Source organism: Myxine glutinosa, chromosome 5 (genome assembly GCF_964187855.1).
Source record: "Myxine glutinosa chromosome 5, kmMyxGlut1.1, whole genome shotgun sequence".
In the NCBI taxonomy this organism is placed as follows: domain Eukaryota; kingdom Metazoa; phylum Chordata; class Myxini; order Myxiniformes; family Myxinidae; genus Myxine; species Myxine glutinosa.
Window position 1 is genome coordinate 167,014,795 of NC_136265.1, and position 25,066 is coordinate 167,039,860.

The 25,066-nt window shown below is 49.2% G+C and overlaps 2 protein-coding genes across 5 annotated transcripts in view; one reads left to right on the forward strand and one right to left on the reverse strand.

Moving 5' to 3' along the window:
- The window catches only part of PLK1 (polo like kinase 1), a 33,942-nt gene extending 27,145 nt beyond the window's left edge, over positions 1-6,797 (forward strand). For all 3 annotated transcript variants that reach the window (XM_068115636.2, XM_068115637.2, XM_078779029.1), the window contains exons 8-11: positions 4,909-4,986; positions 5,122-5,276; positions 5,630-5,812; positions 5,943-6,797. In XM_068115636.2, coding sequence (XP_067971737.2) covers positions 4,909-4,986; positions 5,122-5,276; positions 5,630-5,812; positions 5,943-6,149 — 623 coding nt within the window. In that variant the 3' untranslated portion in view covers positions 6,150-6,797. The remainder of the gene's footprint in view (positions 1-4,908; positions 4,987-5,121; positions 5,277-5,629; positions 5,813-5,942) is intronic.
- LOC137426769 (serine/threonine-protein kinase/endoribonuclease IRE1) overlaps positions 1,033-25,066 on the reverse strand; it is a 102,968-nt gene continuing 78,934 nt past the window's right edge. Inside the window, exons 17-22 of one of the 2 annotated variants that reach the window (XM_068115634.2) lie at positions 23,780-23,973; positions 23,294-23,441; positions 22,930-23,057; positions 16,749-16,872; positions 16,170-16,237; positions 1,033-1,650 (exon numbers count right to left, since the gene is read on the reverse strand). In XM_068115634.2, the coding sequence (XP_067971735.2) occupies positions 1,177-1,650; positions 16,170-16,237; positions 16,749-16,872; positions 22,930-23,057; positions 23,294-23,441; positions 23,780-23,973 (1,136 nt within the window). In that variant the 3' untranslated portion in view covers positions 1,033-1,176. Of the gene's footprint in view, positions 1,651-6,782; positions 7,760-16,169; positions 16,238-16,748; positions 16,873-22,929; positions 23,058-23,293; positions 23,442-23,779; positions 23,974-25,066 lie in introns of those variants that run through there. The other variant, XM_068115635.2, reaches the window with a different exon arrangement.

Here is a 25,066-nt window from a genome sequence, read left to right on the forward strand (position 1 = left end):
CCTCAGAGAGGACGAGATACGAGGCTCTGGTTGGGGCCGAGCAAGAATTGACGTCATGTGAGGTGACAAAAGGGCTCGCTGGACGACATTGTCTCTCTGGACTCTCTTCCATTTTCCTTTTCTGTGCGTTCCTGGCGTGATTCGTACTCACTCCCCTCGTGTTGGAGATCGGCCTCGTGTTGGAGATCGGCCTCGTGTTGGAGATCGGCCTCGTGGTGGAGATCGCTAGCTCTGCGTTGGTGCGGTGCGTGGTGCTTGGTGCGGTGCTTGTAGTTTGGAGCGAGGAGTGCCGCTGAACAGACGGAGCCGCGTTGGTCAATGAACGCACCACTACCGACAGATAAGGACGCACCACATTTCACAAATACATAAGGAACGGTTCTTTTATTAATTCAATTCCTTTGTACTGCATCCGAAATCTGTGTGTGGATGTCCCGATTCGGCCATTTATTTACCGGCGCGTTATTTTCCTGTCCTGCTATTCATTGTAAAATAAACCCTTGTATTATTTTCTGTATATACTTGAACGCAGTTTTCCGTGTGATTTATTTAATTTGCAGCGGCATTGGAGACGCCCCGAGAACAGGTAAGACTGCAGGGGTCTTGCGCCGCCCCTCCACCCCATGCAATTTTGTATAGCTTTCTGTCCGAGTCCGCCATTGAGTTTTCGCCTCGAGAGCTAAGGCCTTCGCGATCGGCTTCCGTGACAACCTGATTTTCATCAAAGGCGGCCACACGACAATATATACTATATTATACTAAGACAAACGTTTGACTAATTGATGCAAGATGTGAACCGTACGTAACTGTTCCGACTTGCATACGGACTTAAACGGAACTCGTTTGTAACCCGGGGACTGCCTGTATTTGTATGTATTATGTGTATGTATTGTTACGTGGTCCTCCCGGTATCGACCTGGTCTTGGTGACCCCCGGACCGTGGGAGGGACCCCGCCAGAAAGATATATGATTTATACGCTTTCGTAACGCAATCAATATGAAAGACACAACAATTCCAGTCAATAAGAAACCCCCACACCAAGGATCCGGATTAATGGATAATATATTCCCAATCAATCAACCACACTCAACAATCAATCAACAATATTACTCAGATGGCCATCTCATATATTTCCCCCCTTTCCCCACTCACGACCCCTCAATGGCCACTGTCCCTCACAATGTCTCTGGGCCCCTCCAGACCAAGGTGAAGGTCGACTTCTCCGCACACGGGCGGTTGAACGAACCCCTGGCTGACGTGCTCCAAACGTGCACGTCGCGTACCGGGAACAGCTGCTGCAGCGCACACCTCCTTGCAAAGCAAAGCGGGCAAAGCAAAGTGGGCTCGCAAAGCTCGCAAAGCGCACGAGGCCCAAGGTGCGACCCGTACGCGTCCTTGTAGACGTTGAGGCGAACGGTGCCGGGCTTGGTTCCGTGCACGAACCCACGGCAACTTGACGCGTAACCGGTAATTACCCCGCACAGGTAACTCCTCTCGCCAGACGGGCTTTCAAACACAGCGTTCCCCACGCTGCTCAATATCGACACCGCTCGCGTCGGAGCTGGGCGAGGAAGAAGAAGATCGCCGCTTCTCCAGGACCTCGTGTCTTGTTTTTTCTTCTTCCGGTTCACTATCCCGTTTCCGGTCTCCTGTTATCCGGAGCCTCTTTAACCATTTAACCACAACAACCTTTAATAGAATAAACATTAATAAGCAATGACATGAATAGTAATTCACCTAAATCCGGGATCTGTAACAGTATGTATGTATTGTTGATGTTTGGCTTCCTTCTTGTAGCTGCAGTGCAGTAATTGGTCTTTTGATCAAGAAGAAGATATATTTTGCAGTCACTACGAAGGGATTCGTGTTACGATTATATTTACTTTAATATTAACGTTCCGTTATCATTATTACGACAATGACATTGCTATCAAAAAACCGAGGCTAATTCCTTCCGGGGTTATTAGTACTGTACACTGCCTATCATAGATTCATGAACCATACACCGCTTCAATCCATTTACTTTGCATTCACGACATTGGGATTAAAGAGTTGTGGTTATATTGACTTATTATTATTACTGAAACGATACTACTGTATTAAGAAACCTGGGCTTAATTTATCCGAAGCGGCCTGAAGGTGAGGCATGAAGGCACGAAGCCCAATGCATATACGTGCTGTCTTTGGAAGAGCCGTAATGCTGATGCTTTTGAAACTTGATGGTCATTTTACCAATCGGTTTGTGTTTCACATTGAATGAAAAACGTTAAGGTAGAGCATGGCGATTGTGATACATGACAGGTTCAACAATATGTCCGGCCTGAACGAAATTGGAATCAAAATGGCGGTGTGTGGTCAGCCGTCATACCTCCGTAATTACATCACATCACCACTGCCATGTGACTGGAACCTCAGCTCTGATTGGTGCATGTTTGAGCTGACATCTGGACAGACAAACACTGTTGTCGATGGCTTTACCCTATGGGGCCACGCCGTAGTAACATTACGTAATTTTTGACGGGCCCCATATGCGCATTAAGTACATGTTTCTCAACTGGATTTTTTTATAGTCTATTTACTCACACTTAATGGCCAAGCCCCATAGTGTAGCAGCATAGCAAACCTGTTGTGCATTTTGTGATACAAGCACCAAATTTGGCACAAATGTACATTAATATGTTGCGAACATTTTCAGATATTGGGCCACTTGAAATTCCTTATTTTTTTTTTCAAATTTCGTAATTTCAAATTTTTCGGGTGACACCGTCACAATTTCGGTCTTCGAGGCCGGCCGATATAGTGGGGCGGCTTAGCCCAAATATTCAAAAGAATTGTGCATTTTGTGATACAAGCACCAAATTTGGCACAAATGTACATTAATATGTTGCGAACATTGTGTGGTCAGCAATGAAGACGAGAGTCTGAATTACATGTATGCAAAAGACCTTGTGAACCAGTGAAGCAAATACACGGGTAGGCATGAATTAAATCTAGGGCATGATATAATTTCCATGATGTTTACCTCTACACTCAATGGTGGAAGGAGGTAATGTTTTGATCCCAGCTTGTCTGTATGTCTGTCTGTTAGTCCACAAAATTCCAGACAAAGCTTGTAGTAGTGGTAGTTGTAGTGGTAGTGGTGATAACAGAAATTGTTATATAGAACTGAACTTATATTATTATTATATGCAGAAAATAACTTCATTTCTATATGCCCTGCAGTGGACAGGTTAATTGGTTTATGCACTGAAGGGGTCACCCTGGTGTGCACTGCTGTGTTCTGCCTCACTGAGTTGTTCAGGTATGATGTACTCAGCACAAGCTTCCGGTCGGCCCGGAGGTGGGGGTGCGGGGCCTGTCACGGAACGTCAAAACAAACGGCCTGCCGGGGCCGCCCAAAAGTCGGGCGTGAGGGGCGCGTCCACTAATGGAACGCCTCTCGCTTCCCAGATCGAGGGCCACGTGGTCAGGAGAACCTCGTCCCTTCCGGTCACACTTTGCCTATCGGCCGGCCTCGAAGACCGAAATTGTGACGGTGTCACCCGAAAAATTTGAAATTACGAAATTTGAAAAAATTTGAAAAAAAAAATTACGGAATTTCAAGTGGCCCAATATCTGAAAATGTTCGCAACATATTAATGTACATTTGTGCCAAATTTGGTGCTTGTTTCACAAAATGCACAATTCTTTTGAATATTTGGGCTAAGCCGCCCCACGACCATACCTCTGACTACGGTGAGGTTTTTATGAACAAAAGGTTTATTACCGAAGTCACGCATGCACAAGGATGAGGAAGTTGAGTGGAGAGGTGAAAATACGGTATGTACTCGTACATATTTTGTCACTGGTTGTGACCACAGTGCAGTCGTTCATTTTTTAACGTGATTGACATTTTCTCCGAGGTGTATTATGGTTCCTGGAAGGAGGCATTGTGCTTATTACTTCCACCACTGAAGGTTGTTTTGGAAGTTGTTTTCACCCGTCTGCCCTTGAATAATATATCAGAGTTGTGGACTAATTCAGACGAAATTTGGCGGAGAGGTAGTGTTTGTGTGACGAGGACGAATTTATTTGATTTTGTTGAAGATCTGAATATGGATTCGGATTTGCGAGTTATTTAATTTTTTAAGTGAATCTTCACCATTGAGATCGGGCGAAAAGCGATACAAAAAAATACAAAAAAAAAAAAACTTTATAATGAAATACTAAAAATAACATGATATTTTAAAAAGTTCTGAACGAGTCATGACGAGATGGTTGGGTGACAATCCGATTAGATTTTGGTTCAGATCCGGCCTGTCATTGGGATACGAAATGTAAACTGTTCAGCCTGGCAGGAGGCATAGTGTTCTAGTCTTGGCATAGGGTGTCCTGGTTTTCGAAGACAAATTTTTCCAATTAAAAAAAATAAAAAATTCTCAATATTATAATGTCAAATTATTTAATTTTCCTTTTCTATTTAATTTTTTTTTTCAAAAATTTCCCCCAATTTTTGGATTGTTTAATTATTCATTTCATTTTCAAATATTTTAATTTTGTTTGAATTGAGACAGAATTTGAAGTGCTACTGATTGGCCAATATTACAAGTTGGCTTTAGCAAAAATCAGTGATCTTGTTGCAAAAAATTGCAGCCATCTTGTTTTTGTAACTTCTCATGCGCTATTCCAGTGTACTTGGCTGTCATGGCCTGAATGTAACCGCAATGCAGAATGTTATGTACCACCGGGGATTAACAAAACGTCATAACCGCCCTACACGTACCGACATGTCATTCTTCCAGCTTCATGATCACGAGGTGATCTGATGCAAAAATGAAGTGCATTGTGAATAATGTATTTCAGCAAAAATAACCTGTTTGTCAATATATTTCACGTGTGACGCTTTGATTCCGCTCCACTCTTTGCAGATGAAGCTGAGGATCCTGCAGCCATACCAGTCCTTTGGGTCAGCAAATGGGTGGACTATTCTGACAAGTATGGCCTGGGTGAGTCTTTCCTAATAATTTATTCACATGGATGAAAAATGGGGTGTTTGGAAGAAAAAGCTGCTATGCATCAAATGATCAGTTTCCATGCGTGCAAGAAAAATCACTCGTTTCCTCTACCTCCCATGCCTGCAGGCTATTCGCTATGCGACAACAGTGTCGGTGTGCTTTTCAACGACTCCAGCCGCCTAATTCTCTACCCAGATGGGGAGCAGTTGCAATACATTGACCGTGACCTTTCTGAAGTGTATTATTCCCTCAGCAACTTCCCTCAGACCATCGTCAAAAAGGTAGCATTCATCGTTTTGCGATGACACATCCGATGGTGCTCATTGGCAGGACGGGGTTATTTGGTCTCGGTATTACTCAATGCTCTGCCTGCTCGGCACCAGAGCAAAAGTTTGACTGTAAAAGCTAGCAAGTTTGAGGGTGAAGCAAATGTTTGTACAAGGTGTTGCAAGTTTATAATACAGTACCTTCCCAACCCCCTCCGTAATTTCGCCCTTCCATTGGCCAGGATCTTGTAGTTATAAAGTCGTGATGTGGCATTGTCGATTAAAACAAACGTGTGCACGTGTGACGTCAGCTCTCGGTTGTTGGAGAGCTTTCCCAAGGTGCTGACGTTACGTCTCCAAACCTCCAGGTAACACTGCTTAAATACTTCCGGAACTACATGAGTGAACACCTTCTGAAAGCCGGTGCGAACATCCCCATGCGCGAAGGCGATGAGCTTGCGCGACTGCCCTACCTGAAGAACTGGTTCCGCACACGCAACGCCATTGTGCTCCACCTCAACAACGGCACACTTCAAGTTAACTTCTTCAAGGTATTGGGTGGCCGCAGTGTCATTCGTTTTTGGAGCTTGAATTTATTTATTTTTTGTACGAAAGTTCATATTTTGGAGCTTAAAAAACTAAAACGTGTACGTATTGTGCAATCTACCCTCATCGACTCAGGATCATACCAAGCTCATCCTGTGTCCTCTTATGGGCGCGGTGACGTACATCGACGAGCAGCGCAAGTTCCGCACCTTCCGCCTCTCCCTGCTCGAGGAGCACGGCTGCAGCGAGGAACTGGCAGGACGGTTGAGCTACGCTCGGACGATGGTTGAAAAAATTATCATGGGAAAGCCCATATGTGGTCGTGTCAAGACCCCTGCTTAACGGTCTACATTTACAAGGCATCTTCGAATCTCACTCGTGGTATATTGCTGTTTCGTTGGATTCTGACATCCACGGAGTCTGACTTTTCATTCGAGGGATTATGGCTTGGTGGGATGGTCTTGGCAATGGTCGTTTGCCTCAATCTTAAAGCCAAAATCGAATCTTTACTTTTTAATCTCTCTTGATCCTTCTGTTTCCCCTTTTCTACTTGTCCCCCCTCCCCTTCCTTTCCAGTGTCCATATGCAGCTTATCTCAAACCAATGTTGGGAGGTCAGTGTTCATATTAAATTGATTGTCCAAGTATCTGAAAGCTTATACCCAGTAGATGCTGTTTAAAGTGCATAAATTCCCAGAACATTTGTCGGTAGTTGTGCAAAAAATGTTCCTTCATGTAAATCTTTTGTTTTGTTTTTTTGGCAGGAGGGATGGGGTAAGGGAGGGATTTAAATTACAGCTGCAATCCCTCTCCCCTTCCCCCCACCCCCCAATTTTAGGGTTGGAACAAACTTTGAGTCTCAATAATTGCTTCCAATTTTGCATTTCATTCTCCCGTTTCATTTTGTAAATAACTACTTTGGATGTTTTGTCTGGGAAAGGTTTCGTTTGTGTGAATAAAAAAATATAAAAATAAAGGCCTTTTAAATGTTTATGCACAGTGCTATGACGACCGGACATTTAAACACGAGCAGCATTTCGTGAAAGGTAATCCTCGCTCTGATTGGTGAACTTAGATTGTGGAGATCTGTCGGTCATTTCACGTTCGAATGATTTACCTTAAACAGTCACTGTCTGGCACAAGAACTAATTATTTCAACATGACTATTCCTTTGCTCCTGAAATGCACATCTGCTCAGATGGTTAAATTACCTTTGGAGTAGTTCTCATCATTTGATATGCAGCATGTGGTTGCTCATTCGCATAAGTGCTCCGGATTTGGCTGTATCGCTGATGCAGTGCCCCCCGTAGGTTCGAGTGGGAATTTATTCAGGGTGCCGGCGATAACTCGCCTACTCTTTGCGAAGGACACCGTGGGATCTTTAACGTCCATCCACAAGACTCCACACAATTGCTGTGCTGTGAAACAGCTGGATTGGTATTCAACCCCAGGATCCACAGCTAAGGTGAGTGTGATCCACATATAAATAAATAAATGCTGATTTCCTGCACTTCATCTTTCAGCACAAGTTGCATCGTTTGTCAAGCAAATTGTGTAGATCTCTTCAATCAGTTCTAATAAAAAATATATTGTTTGCTGTCGATTAATTATCAGTTGTGCTGTCAGTTCACATTTGCTTTCGATTTGGAGAATCCAAGCCAATTCACCACGTGGTGTCTTTTTTTTTCAAGTCTTTGCACAAAGATATTTCTGTGAATGCCAAAGCAGCAAGTTGGTGTTTCATGATGCCGTAAGTGCAGGAGTCCAAACCGAAGGAGCCTCTTCGGTGATGTAGTAGGGCTGGAAGGCCCTCTCGCTCTGACACAAGGCCATTGCTGTGTATGTATGCAGGAGTAACATGGGGAAGCGTGAAGTGAAGTACCGCACGAATCCTTCGGGCACTGCCCCCAATGTCTCCTGCACGTCTGGCGGCAGCTCTCGGTAATGGTGTTTCTGAAAAGGTCAAAGCAGGCAGCACTTTAATAGATTATGTCCTACCCTTTGTCCAGGGCAATCGTATCGCTTATGACGAAGTTCACAGCAACCATGTTGGTTTTGGTGTTCCCATGACTCGCAATGCTGACTTAAAATCCCCGAGACTGGATTTGTCCATTGTCTACTGATGTTCTTGTCATTCATGTAAAAGTACAACGCTGTCTTTGCATTCTTTACAACCTTAGGTTTTTGAACCATGGTTCACAATGGTGTAAGAATAAAATGCACTTGACTGCATTATGTACCATCTATGCAAGGCTTCTGGATCTGCAGCAAATAAGAACCATCTTGGCCTTGTTGGCTGAGGATAAATTTGTATCAAAGGTTGTGGGGTCAAGGGCAGCAGCATGCAGTAATTCAGAAGCAGCTAATTATGGGAAACCCCAGATGGTTCACTAATGACTTTCAAGGAGGGGAGAAGGGTTAATCTGCCACCCCCTTCCAGCTTTGGCCTTCAAGTGATGCCAGTTCATGCTTTGTTAATTCCCATGCCATTAATGGAAACTTTGGAAAGACACGAATACGACTATTGAAGAGGTAGCTTTGCCAAGATTTTTTTTTTCTGTATACTGAATCGAGGCTCGTGAAAGAGCTAACATTTATTTCACAAACAAATCAACCAGACAAACAAAATATATAAAAAGAGGGAACGGAAGACAAGTTGGGGAGAGAAGGGGAAGCACACAAACACAACATTTGAGAGCAGGGAGAGGGCTTGGGAGGAGGAGGTGTGGGAAGGGGGGGGGGGGGGGGGGGGAGAGGTATAAAACACAAGGACACCAAGGACTTTCAGGACAGAAGTTGGTATTTCAAAAAAAAAAAAAGTAGGATTTTGGGTGAAATTAGCGGGGGTAGAAAAGATCAAGGTTTTGGATGGGGGAAGATAAGAGATGGTGGTGAACAGCTGTTTTAAAGACCTGGAGGGTGGAGTGGGATTGAAGAGAGCGAGGGAGTTTGTTCCAGAGGCGGGAGAAAAGAGGCATGAAGGAGTGAAGGTGAGCAGAAAGTCTTGATTTTGGCAGTTTAACCATAAGAGGGTTGCAGGCAGATCTTGCTTGTGCGACCTGTAGGAATATTTGGGGGACAGAGCCCAGAAAGAGCTGGGGGGGGGGGGGGGGGCAAGGCCAGAGAGGAGTCGGTAGAAGACGGAAAGACCACCAACCTGCCTGCGGTGAGTGAGTGAAAGGCCCTTGTAGTTAGCTTCATCGTGGGAGATTCCAATGATTCTGAACACTTTGGTTTCAACAGCGTGAAGACGAGCTAGGTGTGAGGCAGGAGCACCAGACCAGAGGGGAGAGCAGTATTCCATAGAGCTGCGGATGAAAGCCTTGTAAGTGGTGAGGGAGCTCAGGTGTACCAAGGAAGGACTTCGCACGACGGAGGATGCCCAGTCGGCGACTGGCTTTGGAGGCCAGATTTGAAATGTGGTTTTCCCAGGAAAGATCATGGCAGATAGTGAGACCCAAAAGCTTGAGTGACAGAACTTCTTGGAGAGGATTATTCAGAAAGTGGATGGGAGGGTTGTCCAGTCGGTCTTTTCGGAGAGACATCGGAAGAGTGAGATTTGTCAGGATTGAAAGACATGTTCCACTTGTTTGCCGAGTCTGTGATTTTGTCCAGGTCTGCAGAGAGTGAGGAGGCTGCAGACTGCTGATCTGAGGGATGAGGAATGGAGCGGCAGAGTAAAGTCGTCAGCAAAGAGATAGAGAGGATTTTCAAGAGTCAGAGAGATCATTGATGAAGACCAGAAAAAGCACGGCGCAGAACACTGCCTTGGGGAACTCCAGCCTGAACAGGAAGAGGAGATGAGAGAAACCCATTCAGGGCCACACGTTGACTACGACTAGAGAGGAAGTCCGCCAGCCATGCGTGGAGATTTCCAATGAATACCAAAGGAGGAGAGTTTGGTGAGCAGAGCGGGGTGCCAGACCGTATCGAAGGCACGTGAAATGTCAAGGGAGACGGCTCTAATTTCCTGTTTGGCGTTGAGGACCTCCATCCATTGTTGAGAAAGCAGAGGCAGCATGTCCAGAGTAGAGTGACCAGGTCTGAAACCAAATTGATGGTCAGAGATCAAGCCATTGGAGAAAAGGAAAGATTTCATGTCCATGACATTGGAGAAAAGGAAAGATCCGAAGCAATGATGGATTCCATGACTTTGCTGATAATTGGGAGAAGGCTGATTGGTCTGTAGTTGCTAGGATCTGTTTTTGCACCTTTTTTGTGCAAAGCGGTGATGTTGGCTGATTTCCAAGCAGATGGCAGATGACCTTGAGCAAAAGAGAGGGTGAAGAGAACAGAGAGAGGGAGTGAAAGAGCAGAAGAACATGATTTTAGGACCCGTGGGCTGGTGCCGTCAGGACCAGTTGCAGAATCAGAGTCGATGGTTGACAGAAACTTTTCCACCTTGTCAGTAGGAAAGGACACAGAGTCCAGGAGCAGCTGGGTCCGGTGGGTACAGAGAGGGATGGGTTTTGGACACAAGATTTAGAGGCAAACACAGAGTTGAGGCATTCAGCTTGAGTTTCAGTTTGATTCAGTTCAATTCAGCTTGAATATCAGTTGAGGTATTCAAGATACCCCAAAGCCACAATTAATAAACTCCATAACACCCAGCAAGCATGTTTGCCAGTTCAACAAAACCGACCTTGTTTTTCAGCATTAACCAAGTTACAAAAAAGATGAATGATACAACAATTTATTTATTTTAAAAATAAGATGCTTGTGCAGATTTATTTAATCAAGGTTGAGCAAACAGATTTCAATCATATCCTACAGTATACATTGACACAAAATCGTTTTTTTCTTTTATTCCCATGAAAAGAGCAAGATGGGGGGGGGGGGCAGGTCACTGGCCGGATCGCGGAGAAGTATGCACGCTCACCTAAGCTATGCAGCACGGGGGGGTGGGGTCGCTTTACTCCTATCCCCTCATTCCTCTCCCCCAGTCTCCTCTCCCCCATTCTCCACCCCTTCTCTCCTTCTCTCCCCCTACCCCAGTCTCCTCTCCCCCTCCCCCATTCTCCTCTCCCCCTCTCCATCACCCTCCCCCAGTCTCCTCTCTCCCACCCCCACCTCCCCCAATCCCCCCCTCCTCCAGTCTCCTCTCCCTCCCCCCCTCCCCTCCCCCAGTCTCTTCTCCCCTCCCCCAGTCTCCTCTCCCCTCCCCTCCCCTCCCCCAGTCTCCTCTCCCTCCTCACTGCGGCAGTTTCAATCGAGCAGGTACGGCAAATATTAGAGGTAATTGAACTTTTCTCTTGCAGCAACACAGTGTAAACCGCCCCATTGTCCTGTTCATCAATTAGTGAAATGTTTCGCAGAACAGTACATGCATGGTGATGTCATCAGACGCACACCGCAATGATGATCTTCAACAATATTATCCAATACTTCATCCGGATTCATTACAGCTGCTCTTGTATATGTTTACTGAGCACACATTACCTTCCAATGTCTTTGTTGCTCAGCATGCCGTGCAAGTCTGTGTTAACGTTCATTGGCGGTCTCGTTCTGTTCCCTCATTATTTTATTCATTTTGGAGAGAGCATTTACAAACGCGAGTGGTGACACGTAAACTATGCTCCGCCCCTCTCCCCACGTGCAGAGTACCTAATTGCAACTTTGTATTATGACTACGTCGAAAGAATGATACAGTCCGATTGTATAAAGAATACAGCTCCAATGGAAAAGTCCCTGAGAAAAAAGTCTTATAGGCGGTGCCTAAGAACATTACATTGCAACTTTCTTTCCCGGGAAAACCAAAGTTACTTTTTTCATTACAGCGTACAAAATCACTTTTTTAAATTAAAGATTTCATGTAAACTTATTTAAAGTGTACGTGCACATAGCTTATAAAATAAGAACCAAAAAGTATCTCGACAATTTCCCGTTTGTGTTTATTTATTTATTTTACACGTGAATTGCATGTCCATGCACACGTGAAATCAAGTTTATTAATCCTGGATGTGAACACGATAGATTCAGCCTTGAAAACTCGTGTGAAAACCAACAACATTTTTAATAAAGATGTCACGATTTTATTTTCTCGAGAAATGAAACGCATCTTCTTTGGGTGGTGTATAATCACTCCGAACGAAACAGGCATTTCTTGGTTTGCTTTGCTTGAATTGTAATCAAAATGTACCTTTGTTTCTTCAAAAAGTAATTTATGATCGAAGACGTGTTGATTCAGTCTTAAAATGCACATCAGTCACAGGTGACTTCATTTTTAAACTTGAATGTATCAAAAACTTTTCATTTTACAAAGTAAAAATAGATTAAAACCAAACGTTATGAATAAATATTGTATTCCATAGTTAATTTACATTACACAGGCCTTCTCATGAAAAATGCATTTTGTTCTATAAACGTTAACTTTCATCGAATATTTCTCGTCTGTATTATTTGGGCGGTGTATGATATACCGTGCCGATCTCGGCTATTTCCTGCCTGTGCGTTGACTTTCAACAAATCTCCTTCCCGTTTTTTGCAACCGAGTCTAAAACCATGTTAGCGACTGTGAAAAATGAAATCAGATGGTGTATTTGAGTCGAGATAAAGCCGTGAGAGTGTCTCAATGGACTTTAAGTTACAGGCCTTCGAAAATGCATTTCGTTCTACTAGTACCCTACTGCAAAGCCACAATGAGCCGGCGAAGCCAAAGCCAAAGGATCCAGCAAAATCTGGCTTTTCAACATAATACGTACGCGTTCATTCACAACACTGGCGTCGCCGGCAATAAAATATTTTACAAAGTCACTCAACAACGTCACTCCATCATGTCTCAAAGTATTTTAATTACAAATTAGAGGTGCATAAGATTGTGAATCAAAAAAGACGGGTGAAACAAACTCCTATTGAACTTTTTCGCAATTTTTTATGCAAGCTTCTGCATCCGCAAGATGGCGGCCTCCATGGAGCGATTTGGTGCGTCAAAGCTTCGAAATTCTCAAAAGATCCAGCAAAATCTGGCTTTTCAACATAATACGTACGCGTTCATTCACAACACCAGCTTCGCCAGCTATAAACAGTAACTTTAATTCAATTTCCTTCCCGTTTTTTTCAACCGACCCTAAAACCATGTTAACGACTAAAAAATGAAATGAGATATCGGATTAGAGTTTAAATAAAACTTTGAGAGAGAGCAAGACACCGCGGGCCTAACAAAAGAGGCCTCAAAGCTATGCGAGGAAACAAAATGGTGGTGATTTATTTTTGAAGCCCCTCCCAGACCGGGTGTAGCCACACCCCCGGATAGACGTTTCACAGACAGACAGAATCACCTACGGAGAAAATATTATATAGATAAGTTTATACTTACGCCCGTTCGCCTTCTTTGCACGGCAGTTAGCACACCTCAACACTTGGTTGAGGGAATCCATTGTCATTAAGTATTTGAACCTGCGGTCACAGCATCAAGTGCTCAGATGTGTTGGCCCAACAGGCTCAACAAAACTTCATTCTCCTTGTGGAAATTCAATAGATTATTGCATGTGAGGCCGAGCAGTTGTCAAGCCTGGTGTTGGCTTAACACTTAAGGGGGCTGGCTTTAGATCTTATTATGGTCCTGAGTTTGAGCCCCTGTCATGCCATTAAAATAGCACCGGATGGGTTGATTCAGTCTTTCATCTTTCCAAGTTGAAATGACTACCAGCTTACTGGAAAGCAAAAGCCATTGGAGTATCTTGCCTCGCAGTGGCGACTCATCGATGATTGTACCCCCCTCGCCGAGGTAAAACCACCTTGGCAGCCCTGGAGACACGAAAGGAGTGCTTCTTCTTCGAACAGATTGGATAGGCTGCCAAAAGCATCTTGAACTGGACACAGAGAATCTTACAACTTGTGGAACCACCACTGGAAATGCAATACTTGCCCATTGATAATGGATAAACTGGGTAGGTATGATACCCCACACTACTTGAATGATAGTGTTGCGGTTTTGAGAACCCACACAGGTAACATCATTAAAGGTTAAAGGTTGCACTCCATAGTTAGGCCATATGCAACACGTAGGCCACCTTAGAACGTTAGTTATTTCATAGTATGTGTTTAGGATAAGGCCATTTCCAATAGTTGCATCTGCGTTGTGTAAAACAAATAAGAGTAGGCCCCGTTCAGTTTGCACCCTCCCTCCAATCGACTCCATTGAGCACTATCCAGTCTGCACCCCATTGCCCCTCGCGGTTTGTTACGCGTTGGGCCGGTGGCGTTCGCTGCCCTTGGGCTTTCGCTCAAACCAGCCCAAATGCCACGAGGTAAGGCACGAAAAGGGGGGCGGAGCGCAAGGGTGGGGGTGTGGCCACGTCAGGCAGCCATCAAGGGCGGAGCTGGTAAGACCTCATCAACCAATCAGGGCTGAGGCGACATCGCCTGACAGGGTGTGGCTAGAGATTCCAGAGGGTTCGCTGGGCGTAGCAATAAAACCCGTTGCACGAAGCCCCCACCTCAGTTACGAGAAGGGAGAGGCGTTCATTGAGTTATGATGGGAGAGGCGCTTGGGTTGTGAATGAGTTATGAGCCGGGGTCCTCTGTTGAACGAGTGATGAGAAGGGAGAGGCGCTTGTCAAGTTTGTGAGCTGAGTTATGAGGAGAGGAGTGTCAAAGGACTGCAGCGTTGTAAAGGACTCGTGAGGGAAGCCAAGCATTGGCATTCGTGCAGAAGGACTTGTGAAAGGATTGTCGCGGTTGGCATTCGTGCAGAAGGACTTTTGTGGAAGGCGCCAGTATTGAAGGATTTACGTGGCATTGCGGAGGACTTGGGGAAGTGGCGCATTGTACCAAGTTAGACCGGGAGCGCGTATAAGGCGCCGGTACAACTATTACATACGCAGTATAATCGCCAGCCTACCTTCCCCCCAGTATAATTGTCCGATCCGCGCCACCGACACGCGGCGATCTCGCCTGCCGTCTACCGTCTACCATCACCAGCTGCTTTGTGGTACGAGTCGGGGACCGGAGCGAGCTGTGGACGCCATCGGTGGACCCTCAACCCGACCATCTACAACCCCGTGTGAGTCTGAGCCTGAGTCTGAGTGCGAACGGGCCCGTGTCCAGGGATAAGTATAAGACTGTATAAGGCTGCCCTGTGTATCTGCTTCTTCCTCTTCCCTGTACATTGCTTCTTTTTCTTCCTCTTCTTTGTACAAGTGTAAATAAATTCCTTGTTCTTCCTGTTTTCCTGATTCGACTGTCTTAGTGATTTCTCCATTGGGTAAGCGTGGCACGATTAAGAACCGCTCCAATCGGGTTTAGTACCTGTTAACGGCCCGAATCGCGGCTCGCTAATCGCTCGGCGTGTCCACTAACGCCGTGGTTCGGTTGGGGTTATTTCCTTGCTTCACGGCCGGTGTTAGTACTTAGGTAATAAGACTAATTCGGCTTACAACCCTATTTAATACCGACCGGAAGGAACGTGATAGCCCCGGGATTGCGTCGGCTAGTAAGAAGACAAGGGGAATAATCCCCCCTTGATAAGGCGGAGGCCGACGTTTGGAGATCCGCAACAATAGTTTGGGGGTATCGTATGACCAATTTGCAAGGTAAAGAAAACTGGGCCAAACAGTCTCTCCTTGTGCACAGAAGGAAATCGTTATGCCATTTGACCTCTCTTCCCAGAGTTTGTGATTTTGAAACGGGCAGGAAACGGACAATTACAATGAGAACGGCACTCAGTAGAAAGCATACCTCTGCCTGGTTGGCCATATCATTCAATGGTGAAGAATCACTTCAAAAATTCTACTAGCTGGATCCGAATCTTCACCAAAATTGAATCGATTCTTCTTTGTCACACACACAACCTGTCCAACAAGTTTCCTCCAAAACCATCCATAACTTTTTGAGATATCCTGCTATGTATTTTTGGCCCAATCTCCCAATGGGGAAGAATCACTTAAACAATTAAATAATTCTCATATCCGAATCCATATTCAGATCTTCACCAAAATCGAATCGATTACTCCTTATCAGACACCCAACCGGTCCACCAAGTTTCGTCCAAATTCGTTCACAACTTTTTGAGATATCCCGCTATTTATCGTTTTTGGTCCTGTCTCTCAATGGTGAAGAATGACTTAAAATTTTATACTAGCCGGATCCGAATCCGGATCGTCACCAAAATCTAATCATTTAGTCCTTGTCAGACACCCAACCTCTCCACCAGGATTCATCCAAATCCGTCCACAAATTTTTGAGATATCTTGTTCACAAACAAACGGACACACTGACAGACAGGGGTGAAAACATAACCTCCATCCACCTTTGGTGACGGAGGTAACAAGTCCTCCGTGACACATAAGGACATGATATCGCACAAAGTTTCGAAACAGTTGTTGAGATGGAAAAACAGCACTACATGCAGGGTTGTCCTCACCTTGTTCCTCAATGCCCTCAGCAGATCTCGGACAGAGCTTCCTCGGTACGACCTGAACTTGCGTAGATCTGCGGGGATCGAGAATGAAAGGTATTTGGTTCGATATTCTAAAAGGGTGTGCATCTTCATCATCGTCAAAGGTGTTCTTTGCAAAAATACAAAAAGCAGGTTTAAATGACTATTTAATAGGTTTCCAAACTGGTTATTACCCACAATACCTTGTGCTTTTGGGGAACGTTTTTGACCTCCTTACACACCAATCATCTGCGATTGTTCGTGCTTTTGTGACTTTTCATGGATTACAATGATCCAGCATGAAAGTCTGGAACAAAGCTCGTTTACCCAACTACAAACTGTCATCCTGGTGCTTCACAAGTGAGTTGCTGCATCATGGAGTACACAGTCTTTCATTAAGGGATATTTGCCATTTGTGTGCTGTTAAGATCCCATGGTAACTTCTTACAGGTTAAGCCATTGTGTGTTTACCTGTTGAAGTAGTATAGAAAACTTCCACTGTGCTTTCTGTGTTCTGTTTTGTGTTTTTCCATCGTTTCCTCCTTCACAAAAAGCAATGCACACCTGTTTGCAGTGGAACAGTGATGCGCGCTCTCCAGTCGTCCCTTACGACGCTGCGGCCCCCCTTCTCCAGCTGCCGCACAATTGGCCCATCCAGTGGTTCTCGCTCAATGCGGTCGCTTACGTCCTGTAGCAAGCATAAGATGCGGACATGTCAGTACATGGGATTGTAGCATGACAACATTATCCCACTTGCCCCCGGGGTCCTCGATGCGGTCCGGGGATCAAGGGTGGCATCTTCCCAGGGTAACGGCCTAGTTCGGCAAACGTGATTGCATCAATAGAAACTCTTGAAGATTTGTAGGGTGTCAGATGAAGAAAGGTAAAAGGCCAGCGCAGATTTGTACACTAAACCAATGGAGGGAAACAGTTTTGTTATATATTCCAGCTATATAACAACAACCGACTGCAATAAAGGTTGCCATCGGCATGATGTACAATTGTGGGCCGAGTTAAAAACATGGACATTATATTATAATATACTAGTGAGGTACCCGTGCTATGTACGGGTGGGAGGCCAGAAGCAAACAGACAATGCAGCAACGGCGAATGCTAAAGAATGAAACCAATAAATTCCACATTACTGTAGCACCTTCAGTCGCACGTCAGACATGGACAGCAAGTTCGTGAAGGCAAACGACACATTCAAAATCGTAATTGTATTCACTCAATTCCAATCATCAATTGATACTTTAACAAAATGATTAACACGTTTAACGATTTAACTTTACGATTGAATGACGGTTGTATTGGGATATGATCAAACCCACGCATTTCCGTAATCTGTCCGCTTCCGCATTCGCGGCAGGTTCATAATTCTCATCAAAATCTAAACAGTATTTGTAGAATTTCAACAAAAGCCACATCACTGTTCATATCGGTAAATATTATTCCATCGCGTTTCGAAAAACTGGAAAATTGGAAAAACAATATAGTGTAGCGGTTACCGCTGGATGTACATAATCGCCTTGCACCGGCCAGAACACGGCCAGACGCGCCTCTCCCGGGCATGCCCGGACTCACTTCCCGGGCACGCCCGAACCTCCCGGGCACGCCCGGTCTCGTCTTTCCCGGGCATGCCCGCTCTCGCCTTTCCAGGGCTCGCCCAGAGCGTCCGGGCATGCCCGCTATCGCCTTTCCAGGGCTCGCCCAGAGCGTCCGGGCATGCCCGCTATCGCCTTTCCAGGGCACGCCCAGAGCGTCCGGGCATGCCCGCTATCGCCTTTCCAGTGCTCGCCCAGAGCGCCCGGGCACGCCCAGCCTCGACTTGCCAGGCCGCAGCCAAACACGCCCGGGCAGGTCCAGACTCGCCTTTCCAAGGCTCGCCCTTGATACCCGGGCATGCCCGGTATAGCTTTTGCCGGGCAAACTTCCCGACATAAATGTGTATATATATTGTTGCCCGAAAAACGGGCTTGTCAGAATACCTGAGCTGTTTTGTTTCAATAAAGCAACTCGGACGAATTCCGTCTTTGGTCGCGGCAATTCTTTCGACTCGCGTTGGAGCGCAGTTCCTTCATTGGTGACCTACCGACATGGATACGGCAGTGACGCTTAAACTGCCTACCTTCTGGGAGACTCACGCGGCTGTTTGGTTCGCCCAGGCGGACTCCCAGTTCGCCCTGCGAGGCATCACCGCGGACGACACCCGCTTCCACCATGTTGTGGCGGCGCTCGGTTCCGCCACCGCGGCCCGCGCCTTGAGCCTCCTCCAGCACCCGCCGGCTGCTGACAAATACGACGCGCTGAAGACGCTCCTCCTCGGCGCTTTCGCCCTCTCACCGGCAGCACGCGCACGGCGCCTGCTTGACCTGCCCGAGCTCGGCGACACGCGCCCGTCCGAGCGCATGGACGATATGCTCTCGTTGCTCGGCGAGCACTCTCCGGCATTCCTGTTCCGGGAGCTGTTCCTCCGTCAGCTGCCTAACCCGGTACGCCTCGCCCTGGCTGGCACGTTGATCACGGATTCCCGCGCCCTCGCCAGGGAAGCCGATAAGATCTCCTCGGCGGGCCAGCACATCGGCGCGGTTACCTGGAGCCCGCCGCCGTCCGAGGCGACGCCCACGACGCCCGAGCGCCCTGTGCGGTTGGAGGCCGAACTGCCGGTGCAACTGGCGGCCGCCACGCCGCACCGCCCGCTTCCGACACGACGGCCGGGGCCTCCACCTGACCGGGCGTGGTGTTATTACCACGCCAGGTTCGGACACAAGGCTCGGACATGCCGGCCCCCGTGCACTTTCGGCAGGTCGGGAAACGGCCGAGCCGGCGTTCATTCCCAGCCATGAGCGCCGGCCACTCGGGCAACTTGCTGTTTATTCGGGACAAAGCGTCTGGACGGCGTTTCCTGTGCGACACCGGCGCCCAACTGAGCGTCATACCTGCCTCCGAGCAGGACAGGCTGGACGCAGTTTGCGGCCCCTCTTTGGTCGCTGCTAATGGCTCGGCCATACGCACTTTCGGCCCACGCGTCGTCACCCTCTGCTTCGGCAGCCAGCGCTTTCAATGGACTTTTGTTACCGCCAGCGTCCCCGTGGCTTTGCTGGGCGCCGACTTCCTCTGCGCGCACGGGCTGCTGGTCGACGTCAAACGACGTCGCCTTGTCCACGCCGAGACCTTCAGCTCCCTGGCGTGCACAATGAGCAGCTCCGCGCCGACCGAACTGGCGTGCGCCCTCCCGGCAACGAACGAGTTCGCTCGCCTGCTCGTGGAATTCCCGGCCCTCACGCGGCCGACGTTTTCGGCTGTCGCGGTGCGGCACGGGATCGAGCACCACATACCCACTACGGGCCCGCCGGTCTACGCCAGGGCCCGCCGCCTCGACCCAGCCAAGCTCGCCGTGGCAAAGGCCGAATTCGACGCGTTGGAGCACCTCGGCATCGTGCGGCGCTCCGATAGCGCGTGGGCCTCGCCACTGCACATCGTGCCAAAGCCGGGGGGTGGATGGCGCCCGTGTGGCGACTACCGCCGTCTCAATGACGCTACCACCCCCGACAGGTACCCGATCCCGCATATTCAGGACTTTTCCGCCCGTTTGGCGGGACGGGTCATCTTTTCGAAAATTGACCTGATACGGGGCTACCACCAGGTACCTGTCCGGGCGGCCGACGTCCCGAAGACGGCCGTCATCACGCCGTTCGGCCTGTTCGATTTTTTGCGGATGCCGTTTGGCCTCAAGAACGCGGCCCAGGCGTTCCAGCGCTTGATGGACGGCGTGCTGCGCGACCTGCCGTTTCTTTTCATCTATCTGGACGACATCCTCGTCGCCAGCACGTCCCGCGCCGAGCACCTCCTCCACCTCCGAACACTGTTCGGTCGCCTCAGCGAGCACGGCTTAATTGTCAACCCGGTCAAATGCCACTTCGGCGCGACGACCGTTGACTTTTTGGGCCACCGCATCACCAAGACCGGGGCCGTGCCGCTGCCGACCAAGGTCGAGGCCATCACCACGTTCCCGCGTCCCCGTTCCATCAAGGCCCTCCAAGAGTTCCTCGGCATGGTGAATTTTTATCACCGATTCGTGCCCCGCGCTGCTCAGCTCATGCGGCCCCTTTACGAGGCCCTCCGGGGCAAGCCGGCCAAGCATGACATTGTTTGGTCCGCGGCCATGGACGCGGCCTTCGCCAGTGCCAAACGGGCCCTCGCCGACGCAACGCTGCTGGCTCACCCGGTGCTCAACGCGCCCATCGCCCTCACTACGGACGCCTCCAACTACGCGGTGGGCGCCGTCCATGAGCAATGGGTGGACGGGGTTTGGCAGCCACTCGCTTTTTTCAGCCGGCAACTCCGGCCGAACGAGTTAAACTACAGCACGTTCGACCGCGAGCTGCTCGGGCTATTCCTGGCCGTTCGCCATTTCCGACACCTCCTGGAGGGCCGCCCGTTCACGGCTTTCGTCGACCACAAGCCGTTGGTCTACGCAATGGCTAAGGTCACGGAGCCGTGGTCGGCCCGCCAGCAGCGCCACCTCTCCGCCATGTCGGAGTTCACCACGGACATCCAGCACGTCGCCGGCAAAGACAACGCCGTGGCCGACTGCCTTTCGCGGGCCAGCGCGAACGCGGTCCACCTCGGCGTGGACTTCACGCTCATGGCGGCCGACCAGACCACCGACGCCTCGGTGCAGGCACTCCGCGTGGCGGACACGGGCCTCCGCCTGGCCGACATCCCCGTCGCGGGCACCGTCCTGCTCTGCGACGTCTCCCAGGGCCAGCCTCGCCCCATCGTGCCCGTTTCCTGGCAGCGCCGCATCTTCGCCTCCATCCACGGCCTTTCTCACCCGGGCCGGAAAGCTTCTCAGAAGCTGGTGTCGGCGCGTTTCGTCTGGCACGGCCTTCGACGAAACATCCGCGACTGGGCCAACGCCTGCACGGCCTGCCAGCGAGCCAAGGTCCACCGCCACACCCAGGCCCCGCTGGCACCTTTCGCCGTGCCTGAACGGCGTTTCGACCACGTCCACGTGGACCTGGTGGGTCCCCTGCCCCCCTCGCGGGGGTTCACCCACCTGCTCACCATGGTGGACAGGACCACCAGGTGGCCGGAGGCCGTGCCCCTCACCTCCACCACCACCGCCGACGTGGCGCAGGCGTTCATCGCCACCTGGGTCGCGCGCTTCGGCGCACCAGCGGACATCTCGTCCGACCGCGGCCCACAGTTCACGTCTGAGCTTTGGGGCGCAGTCGCCCGTTCGTTGGGGGTCACGCTGCACCGCACCACGGCCTACCACCCCCAAGCCAATGGGTTGTGCGAGCGGTTTCACCGCTCCATGAAGGCCGCACTCATGGCCGGCCTTCAGGACGACGGTTGGGCCGACCGGCTGCCGTGGGTCCTTTTGGGCCTTCGCACGGCCCCCAAGGAAGACCTCCAGGCGTCCGCCGCCGAGCTCGTCTACGGCCAGCCACTCCGCGTCCCGGGCGAATTCGTGCCTGACGCTACCAGTCCCTGGTCCACCGCTCGCCAGCGCTCGGACCTCCAGGAGGCCGCCCGACGATTTGCCCCCGTGCCGACGTCCCGCCACGGTGGCCCCCAGTCCTACGTCCCCCCGGCGCTTCGCACAGCGGAGTACGTCTTTGTGCGTCATGACGCGCACCGGGGGCCACTCCGGCCGCCGTACGACGGGCCCTTCCGGGTCCTGCGACGGGGCGACAAGTCTTTCATCGTCGACTTCGGCGGCCGGCCGGACCGGATTTCTGTGGACCGCCTCAAACCGGCGCACATGGACGTCGACCGACCACCACGGTTGGCCCTTCCTCCGCGGCGAGGCCGCCCCCCATCCACAGTTCCCCCCGCTCGACCACCCACCACCACGTCAGACCCCTCCCCACGACCCTCCAGGGGTCGCTTCGGCCGGGTCATCCGGACCCCCCTTAAATTGACCCTGCCGGTGCAGGTCGATTCTGGAGGGGCGTGTGTAGCGGTTACCGCTGGATGTACATAATCGCCTTGCACCGGCCAGAACACGGCCAGACGCGCCTCTCCCGGGCATGCCCGGACTCACTGTTCCCGGGCACGCCCGAACCTCCCGGGCACGCCCGGTCTCGTCTTTCCCGGGCATGCCCGCTCTCGCCTTTCCAGGGCTCGCCCAGAGCGTCCGGGCATGCCCGCTATCGCCTTTCCAGGGCTCGCCCAGAGCGTCCGGGCATGCCCGCTATCGCCTTTCCAGGGCACGCCCAGAGCGTCCGGGCATGCCCGCTATCGCCTTTCCAGGGCTCGCCCAGAGCGTCCGGGCATGCCCGCTATCGCCTTTCCAGTGCTCGCCCAGAGCACCCGGGCACGCCCAGCCTCGACTTGCCAGGCCGCAGCCAAACACGCCCGGGCAGGTCCAGACTCGCCTTTCCAAGGCTCGCCCTTGATACCCGGGCATGCCCGGTATAGCTTTTGCCGGGCAAACTTCCCGACATAAATGTGTATATATATTGTTGCCCGAAAAACGGGCTTGTCAGAATACCTGAGCTGTTTTGTTTCAATAAAGCAACTCGGACGAATTCCGTCTTTGGTCGCGTCAATTCTTTCGACTCGCGTTGGAGCGCAGTTCCTTCAATAGCCTATTTTACTCCCAGGGGTCCCAGGATTACCCACCCAAAATATCGTTGCGATCGGTTGAGCCGTTTTTGCGGTACCTGGGAACGGACGGACGGACGGACGGACAGACAGACAGACGGACATTTGGTGAATTATAGTAAGATACCTGGAAGAACTGCAACTGCTTCTCCAGATTCCAGAAGAAAGAGTGTTTAAGGACTTTGGCTGCAGACGGTCGGTCCCGGGGCTCCGGACTGAGCATGTTCATGATTATGTCTCTGGCTATGAGGTCCTCTGTCAGGAATATGTCAACAGAGAAATGGCACAAAAACATCTTTTCAACGCTGCCCCTCCTTAAGATTAGACCTTAAACTGCTCTCGCTTGATCGTGGAACTTTCACCACATGGTGTATATAACAAGCACACACAAAAGCACCAGACAAGACAAACAAAGTCATAAACCACAGTAGTCTACCCTGTTGAAACTACGGCAAATATTTCCAGGTTTGGAATGCCTCCAGAATCGGTACCATGTACATCCGGTTTCAGGAAATCTATGGTGTAGACCCCCGCCAGGATGTTTGCCTGCCGGTGTAAGGAGTCGCCAAAGGGATGTTTTCCACCAGAGATGACAAAGTAAAAGATGCAGCCAGCAGAAAATATGTCCACAGCACATGTCTGCGATCGACAGGAACGGAATCAGCCGTGGCCTTTGTTGGATTTTTATTCAATAATCTGCTTTCAATAATCAATAATCTGTATTGGATAATTCAATAATCTGTACTCATGGTAGACGTTAAATTTGGGAACATAACCACAAAAGGATTGATCTTACTAACCATTTCTTGCAAAGAAACCTCACAAAAACAATAGGGTTTCCCACCAGTGAATAGTACATGTGCCTCATCAAATTAGGGATTGTTTAGCAAAACCTGAAGGATATAATTCCAATGCCAACTAAATTGGTAGTTCGTATATAGTGTAAGGCACATGGCCGGGTGGTGCAGTTGACTAACCGGATTGCCTTCACGAGATAACAACTCAGGAGCTATCCAGCCCTCGGTGCCAGGAATGCCCGACCGAAGGCTGAAGCTATGTCGCCCAGCTGCCAACTTCTTGCACAGCCCAAAATCTGAGATGAGAGCCTTGATCTTCCCGTGTGCATTTGGCAGCGAGAGCAGGATGTTGTGAGGCTTTAAGTCTCGATGTGCTACGGAGTGGTGGAGAGATGGGGGTTTGTTAAAACACAGTGCTGGATTCAAAACCAAACAGATTGGACATTCAAAGGATGTGACGTCATGTGACAGCACAAGGTGAAGCAGAAATAGATAGAGGAAGGCACATTAAATTTACCCAGGTGACTCTTTTTCTCAGAGAGGATTTACAAGGAAATGTGGAAGCAGGTAGAGGACATTTGGCCCAAAGCCTACACTTGTGAATTTATACCATGATAATTATTATTACTATTATTAGCTCACCTGGATCGAAGTTCAGGGGAGCTTATGCGATGGCACGTCGTCAGTCCGTCCGTAAACATTTGAAACTTCTTCTCCAATCGCTGATGGGATTGCGACCAAATTTGGCACAAATGATATTTGTTGTGTTGTGACTAAAGTTTGTTCACGTCATAAAAAAAAAAATCGGGGTTCCAGGGGGTTTACTGGGGGTCAAAGTGGATCCAGGTTTGACCCCCCAAAATAGATATTGCTTTTTTCTCAGAACCTACACACACGATTTCGATGAAACTCCACCACAACCGTAATCACCCGTGATGTACCAATGCTTGTTCAAGGCATTGGAAAAATTGGGGTCTGAGGAGGTACACGAGTTGGAAGGTGGGGGGGGGGGGGTGGAGATTGCCCCCCAAAATAGGAATTTGCTTTTTTCTCAGAACCTACACACACAATTTTCATGAAACGTCGCCACAACCTTCATCACCCATGATATACCAATGTTTGTTCAAGGCATTGGAAAAATTGGGGTCTGAGGAAGTACACGGGGTGGGAGGGGGGGGGGTGGAGGTTGCCCCCCAAAATAGGTATTTTGTTGCTTGTTTGTTTAAAGTCTTATGATTATGTTAGTATGATTGTACATGCTGCTCTTTCTTCTAGCAACCATTGAAATTGGTTTAAAATACCTTTAGTCAGTGCAGTATACTGTTTATTCTAACAGGTGAGCGCCAGGGGTATTGCCCCTATGTTTTTGTATTCAAATTATTGCAGATAGGACAACAAAAAAGACTCGGTGGCAAAATGGTTAGAGCGTATTTGCTCTGAGTCTGGGATGTCAGGGGTTAGAACCCC